Here is a 7,767-nt window from a genome sequence, read left to right as displayed (position 1 = left end):
ACCCCAGCTGACTTCCTGCCCTTTGGGCAGGGGGCTGGACTCGATGATCTCCCGAGGTCCCTTCCAGCCCTAATGTCTATGAAATCTTATGCAATCAGTGTGGTGGAAGCCTGCAGTCAGCTGCTTTGTGCGGTGCATTGTGGGAGTGATGCACACCAAAATATAGTCTCTTATGTGGATCTGCGCTCCTTGCTCATTGTCTGCGACATAGGTTTCTGCAGTTGCCATCTCCATTATGGTAACATTCACTACCACCCTGTGCTTGTGTGTACTGTCTGCTGTTGGTGAGTGCCAAAACTGTCCTGTAAAAGCGACTGAAATAGGTCTGGGGGTCAGTACAGTCTAGATCTTGGAATGTATTCCTATTTGTTACCTTGTAAAGTTGGTTCCCTTTATGTAAATCCGAGTTATGCACCATTTTCCAGGAACACATGTACAGCATAAAGCAAGGGAAACTTGTACTTGAGCTTCTGTAGCCAACTACAAGAGAGATCGGAGGATCACTGTTATACTCTGATAGATTCCTGTGGTGAGGGTGACATTTCACTATCACAGAGGATCTAGGTCTCCTGTCCTGATGCCAAATACATCCAAGAAGTAGGACCACACAAGGACCATGCAGATGACCATGTAGGATATGAAGTTCTTCTGTAAATTCCCCCAAACATGTTGCAATTATCAAGGTAGAAAGGATCAGAGGATTGCATTTTGAAAGAATGTGGTGAACCACCCTACCCAAAACCTCCAAAGCAGAAGAGGAGCTGTATGAATACTTTTTTCAAGAGACAGAAACTGTATTTGAATCTGAGAGTTAAAGGAGGGAATGTTTCTTACTGATAATGAAGATAATCCTAGTCCTGAGCCAATAGCACTTGGTCAGTGATATTCACCGAAGGAAGAAAACAACGGCTAAAATATTCTTGTCTGGTCATGTGGAATGTAAGCACACCAAAAAAGCCCCAGTATACATAGGCATTTAGAAAACAATTTTGTAAAGCAGATAATGAAATAATCACCAAATGTCACTGTTACTACAGGAAGATGAATAGGTTCCCTGTATCTGAAAAGGAAGGTGATGATCATTAAAACGACCATATAAATTATAAATATAAAACACAAATAAGCATTTATTTTTAATCGGGCAAAATAATTGCCCGATTAAAAAATTTATTTTTAATCGGGCAAAACTTCTATAAGCTTATTTGTATTTATTTATGGTTTATATTGGTAGCTTATAACCAATTATAAGCTTACCTTCTGAAAAGGAAGGTAAGATCATTACCTTCCTTTTCAGATACAGGGAACCTATTCATCTTCCTGTTGAGGGGTTGGAAAGAAATAAGAGCAATCAGCAAGCAAACTGAACTTGCTGCCTTATTTACAGTTAGTGCTAGAAACACAAGTACTTTTGTTGCAGAGTAAATTATTAAGCTACTTGTGTAAATCTATATTTGTAAGATTTTGAAGAATAAGCACAAGATAAATCAGAACATTTTATTCAAGGAGACTTATTTTATGAAGTTAGACTCAAAACTTTTGGTAATTAGCACTTGTAACACCCGAATTGGGATTTCTAGGTAAAAATATGCAATGGTATAGTACAGGGGTAGGCAACACCTGGCACATGCACCAGTGTGGCACACAAAGGTATTTTGCTTGGCACACCAACCCTCGGGGTAGATGGCAGGGGAGCCCAGAGGAGCCCAATCCTTGTTGTGGCAGTACAGCCCTGGTCCCTTCCCTGTTGTCCACCTCGAGGTGTGTATGCATCTGCCACCAGCAACAAGCGAGGCCAAGGCTCTGCAGACCCCAGTGCAGCTGCTTGCAGCCTCCCTGCCACCTGCTGTGAGCAGCCTGGGCACCATGGCGAGCACATGCACCTAGGGACAGACGGTGGAGAAGAGGCCAGAGCTGCACTGCCACAACAAGAATCCAGCCCCTCCCAGCTTCCTTGCTGTCCACCCCAGCACATCAACATCTTACAAATCAAGGTTGTAAATGTTTCTGGCACTCTACCCAAAAATGTTGCCAACCCCTGGTATAGTATAAGGATTGTTCCTTTTCAGCTTTAAAGGGCAACTTCTCTGACTTAGTAAGAATTGCCTCTAGCAACTACCTTCGAATTTGAGTTTTAGAAGTATGTGTCAAGCAACTTGTATCAAAAACAGGGACATTTCTTCAACAAATGGGAACTGAAATTTGATCAAAAATTTCCTTATAAGTCAGAGGTTGTAGAATAAAATACAGTAGAAATTAAGTAGACAAAAAAGCATAGCTATGCACTGGATCCATATCATGTAATGTCCTTCTTCTGAATACAAACAACCAGAATAAGTTCCACCTAATTAAAGCTCATTTAATTAAAAAAAAAAAGAACAGATAAGCAAATACTAATTTTGCTTTAGAAAAAAAATGCTAGGCAAACAACATTTCCTAGAGATGAAAAGTTGTCTGTGATAAAGTGGGTAATTAAATAATCACCAGTTTCACTATTACTGCCTTATGAGCTTTTGATGCATCACAAGAAACTAGCTTATAGAATCCTGGGGTAAGTACACAGAGTCAAAAAGCCTGATGCAGAATTTATTCAATCTTTGCAGAATAGTCAAAGATGCACAGATTGAACTAATAAGCAAGTGAGCAGACATTCACTTTTGATTCTGGAAATACAGCCACATGCCTGCAGTGGCCCAGGTCAGAACCCACGGGGGCACTAGAGCATACCTCCCTGCTCAGCTGGAGCAGACAGCTTAGGCCAAGGCTAGCCTGCCTGCTCCACAAGGGGCTGTTTGCGGGGTAGGTACAAAGCATCCTGGGATGCTGGGGAACTGTGAGTTAACTTGAATCTGGAGAGGATCTGGGACTGAAGTTCAATACATCGATTTAACCAAAATCAGTTAAGTATGATACTATATCCATCCAGGCTTGTCTTAAAACTGGTTTTGGCCAGTTTGAAAGCGGTTTATGTGCACTAAACTTCTGTTGTATTACAGATTTGAACCGGGTTTCCATTCACTTATACTGGTTTATGTATAATTTATGTACCTAGCCCTAAAGACCAAACCAGTAGTTAAAACTATTTTCAGTTAGTCCAGAACTAAGTTACTGAGCTAAAAGAATGGCCAGAAATGCAGCATATTTTTGAAGTAACATAGAAGTGGCAGTCATCTCTCTACAAAATTATTTTTCAAGTCAATCTTTTTATTATAATAGCTATTGCAAAGTGAGAATATAAAGCGTTGTCCTGATAAAACAGATATGGGCAAAAGTAACTGTCATGACTAAATTACTATGAGGTGTGCTTTAAAATGAGACTACACAGAGTGCTCTGTCTCTGATTTTTTATACCAATCACCTTAAATTTTCCTTTCACACTTTATGCAATGGTTAGCATACAAAGAGAATTTTCAGAATATAAATATCATCTGACAGTTATTTATGAAATAAAATGTTAAATCATGTACATATCCAGTCATCCATTCCCTTTCTCTCCTGGTTCTTAAGCCAAACGTTATCTAGGAGCTTTGTATTATTGTCTTTAAATTAAAATTAATCAGAAGACTTTTTAAATATACCTTCATCCATCTGGCGCACAGACTCTTCCCCTCTCTCTTTAGCTGGAGTCTTATGGTGAATGACTTCATCCATTAAGCTTGAAAACCTGCCATCTGCTGTCAGTTCTGAAGCAGGTTCAGACTGCCGTAGGACACACTGTTCGAACTTTGGAGTCACAACAGCGTAACGAAGCAGCTCTTCATATTCATCCTGTCACAATAAGGTGATAAATAATATACAGCCACCGTCATGGTTTTTAAACCAGAGTGTAAGAAGCAGAGAATGAAACTAGCTTTATTTGATATAACTTAAATGAGTACTTTATATCACAACAGAAACAAAAATGATTTAATTTACATTTTTAATGGGTCAACTGTTTCCCTTCTATTTAAAAGGGAAAGTTAATGTCTCTTATTTCCCATTCTAGAAAGTATATAGCATACTAGTTAATGCATTACACAGTGACTACACAGTGCATGCACCTAACGGTTTAGTTGAAGTATTAAAATTACAGTAGGGAAAGGACAAGTTAGACATTATTTTAAAAAGGTGGGCATTTTCAAAACAGTAGAGCCGTAGGACAGTCATCCTAGACCTAGAGGACTCAAGGAATTGACTGAAGTAATTGAAAAGAAATTGACTGTTATCTTTGAGAACTCACGGAGGTCAGGTGAAGTCTCACAACACTGAAAAAAGCAAAGATGGCCCCATTTCTGAAAAAGGTGGACAGAATTTATATTTGTCTCATAATCAGCCCCTTGAAAGCACTCTACAGCTGTTCCCTAACAGACGTTCATGGCTGAAGAGCACTTTAAAGGTCCCCGATGGCATAAAAAGTTAACCATTATATGAGGGTTCCAAAGTGGAGCACCTTCATTAATGATCACGTGGCTGGGTTGATGCAGCCTAGCCCTGCCCCAGTGCTGTCTGCACAATGGGAAGGGGGGAAGACGGCAGGGGAGGGAGTTCAGGTTGGGCTTGGTCCAGCCTGTGTTAAACGGGGATTGTAGCCCCTCTGCCTTGGCAGGAGTTCCAATCTACCTGCCTCCTAACTCCAGTGCAGGCTGGGCAAAGCTGAGCCTGAGCTCCCTCCCCTGCTTTCTCCCCACCTCCCATAGTGCATGCAGTACCCAAACTGGGAGGGAGGGGGTGAGGCTAGGGGAGAAAAGCTGCATATCTGCAGCTCCTCGGCTGGATTGGCTCCAAATTGAAATTCAATCCTTCATCCTCCTGCCCCAGTAGCGAATGTCTGTTGGGTTGGGAGGGTTGGTCTAACTTATGGCACTTTCTCTAAAGTGCCATGAGTTAGACCAGGGAGGTGCACATATGTCAGTGCCCATAATTACAAACTAGTCTGACTAACTTCAACAACGAGAATGATACTAGAACATATTAGAGGTGCATCAATGCATATCATATCAGCACCGATAAAAAGAAAATTGACATTACTGGCAATCAGCTTTTTTTAGCTAATGTGGCTGATAATGTCACTGACAAATGCTGCTGCATGCATGCAGCCACAACATGCACATGGCCAGGAGTGCAGCTCAACAGCTTGGAAAGCAGCATCCGGCTGGTAAGACTGTTGTGGGGAAGAGCTATGGGGCGGGGGGGAGGCAGGTCAAGGCCCCCATGGTGATGGAGGGAGTAGGATGGGGGCAGGGGCTCGGGCAGCCACTGCCCAGCCAGATTGGGGCAGGGTGTGGGATGGAGCCAGTGGCTTGTCAGGGGAGTGGGGGGTGACTCCTGCTGCTGCACATACCTCTGGGGGAGGTATGGGGGGCATGTGCCCCCCAGATCTGTGTATGGGGCAAGGGCAAGTTGCCCACTGTGCGCTTGGGGCTAAGGCTACTCCAATGTCTCCATGGCAACCCTGGAACACAGGCCCCTACTGCATGTGTGGCATTGCCATGGGAGAGGCAGCAGCAGCAGCAGCAGGAGCTGGTAAAGGTCCCTTTGTTGCTGAGTGCTGTGCCCTGTGACTGCTCACCAGGGTCCCCTCCCTTTCATGCTGCTCATCAGGACTTGGCTCAGACTGGCAGCATGGAATGGGGACCAGACTATGCTCGCCAGGGTGCAATGGGCACAAAGTCATAATTATCAACTACAACAACCAAGAAAAGCCGATAGACGATATCAGTCATTTTATTGGTGCCAGTCTGACAGCCAACTGACATATTGGTACACCCATAGTAATTTACATGCCTACAAACTGCTATGGGTAATTACAGACTTAGTGTACCCATGTGCACACCTTACTAACTAATAAGAACAAAGTGAGAAGTACAAAGCTATTGGAGATATCACACTAAAGCCAAAAGGCTCATGATTTTACAACTGAGGTCATTGGGCTGGGCCCCAGCAGAGTCAACAGTGTTTCAAGCCATGGTGACCCCACAGCTCAGCATGTGCATGTACTCCAGAACCCCTAATACCCCCACAAGGATCCACATGCTAATCAGCCCCCGGCTCATGATTGGAACCAGGTAGTCTTGTCGTGAGTCCTGGGGGCCTCCACAAATTTATATGAAGACAAGCTACAGAGCTGGTTGGCCCAGCTCTGCCCTGCAGAGAGTGTTCACTGTTCACATGTGACAGACAGAGAGGAGATGACAGGGCCTTTCATCTACACAGACATTCAGTGACACCCAGCAGACATTTAAGGCTGATGAAGAAACAGCAGACATTAGAAACAAGAAAGAAAGGTGCTGCTCAGCTGTGGCAATAAAAAGGACATCAAAATGTATTTGACAGATACAGTATTTAAGAAGGTTTTCCTTGTTTTTAAATTATTATCTATATCATAAAGCATACAAAAACCTATCCTTTTGGCTGAACTATACAATATTGAACTAACCAGGTTTTTCTGTATTTTTGGTAATGTCTCCCATGACAGTCTCATAACTAAACTAAGGAAATAAGGCCTAGCTAAAACTACCATAAGCTGGGTATATACCTGGTGCAGACAATTATGATCACAGAATAATGTGTCTAATAGAAAGTAGGTACAGGGAGGGAGGGGGAGCATTCCCAGGGATTTGTCCTTGTTCCAGTATTACTCAATACTTCTGTTAATGCTTTGGAGGATGGAATTGAGTGTCAAGTTGGCACTAGTGATATTTCACCTGGATATTTCACTGTGTCAAATTTTGAGCACTGCACCTTAAGGAAACTGAGGACAAACTGAAGAGAGTACAGAGAAGAGGAATAAAAATAATGGGAGGTCTGGGAAACATGCATGCAAAGACAAGCTGGACAGTTAGATCATTTGGTCGGAGAAGACTGAGAGGAAATTACAGAGGAGAAATTTGAAAACAGTCTTCAAATATAAAAATGGGTTCTTAAAAAGAGCCTTACAATCAACTTTTTTTTTTTAGTTTTCAGAGGACAGGACAAGAAGTAATGTACTTAAACTGCAACAGGGGAGATTTAGGTTAGACAGTAGGAAAAACTTCCTAACTCCAAGGGCTGCTAAGCACTGGAATAGATACTCTGGAGCAGGGGCTGTCAACCTATAGCTCAGGGGCTGAATCCAGCCTGCAAACTGACTGAATACAGGCTACAGTGGCACACAACTTAACCATATTCTTTCTCCACCCCTGTGCTGTGCCACTGATCCTCCCTATTCTTCTCCCTAGATAGTTTTGTATTACTAAATAACTAATTATAAAAACAGTTACCCTGGAAAAGCACAAACCACTCCAAACTTCCCACTGTAAACCAAGTTGGATAAAAACCTTTAAAAAAATTTAAAAAAATGGAATTCTTCAATTTAAAAGATTTAAATTTCAATTTGAAGTTATCACCCTATAATAAGGCCTACAGTTAAATCATTTAAACAAATTATATTAATTAAAATAACTAATTCCAGAAGAACATATTCACTACAATTACGTTTTGAAGGGAAAAAATAAATAAAATCAAACGACTTAACTGTTGGCTGTTAAAATGCTAAATAGATTTTTGACAGTGGTAACATTTTTCACTTTTTCAACCTCTTCAGTTCAAGAAAAAGCTTAATTTATTGTCCAGTTCATAAATCAAAATGGATTTGAGAATGATCTACTAATTCTAAAATTGTAAGTGTCCAATATGGAAAATTCAGTTTAATTTGCTAAGGGAATGTCTACACAATTTCATAGATTTCATAGACATTAGGGCTGGAAGGGACCTCGGAAGATCATTGAGTCCAGCCCCCTGCCCAAAGGGCAA

The 7,767-nt window shown here is 41.7% G+C and overlaps 1 protein-coding gene across 1 annotated transcript in view; it reads right to left on the bottom strand.

The window, feature by feature from the left end:
* The window catches only part of POC5 (POC5 centriolar protein), a 54,993-nt gene that overhangs the window by 27,909 nt on the left and 19,317 nt on the right, over nt 1-7,767 (bottom strand). Inside the window, exon 3 of the mRNA XM_019532226.1 lies at nt 3,576-3,765. Within this exon, the coding sequence (XP_019387771.1) occupies nt 3,576-3,765 (190 nt within the window). The remainder of the gene's footprint in view (nt 1-3,575; nt 3,766-7,767) is intronic.

The sequence above is a fragment of the Crocodylus porosus genome, unplaced genomic scaffold (assembly GCF_001723895.1).
Source record: "Crocodylus porosus isolate Cpor-Errol unplaced genomic scaffold, CroPor_comp1, whole genome shotgun sequence".
Taxonomy (NCBI): Eukaryota; Metazoa; Chordata; order Crocodylia; family Crocodylidae; genus Crocodylus; species Crocodylus porosus.
The sequence above is the reverse complement of the archived record's forward strand: the minus strand, read 5'-3'. Positions and strand labels throughout refer to the sequence as shown.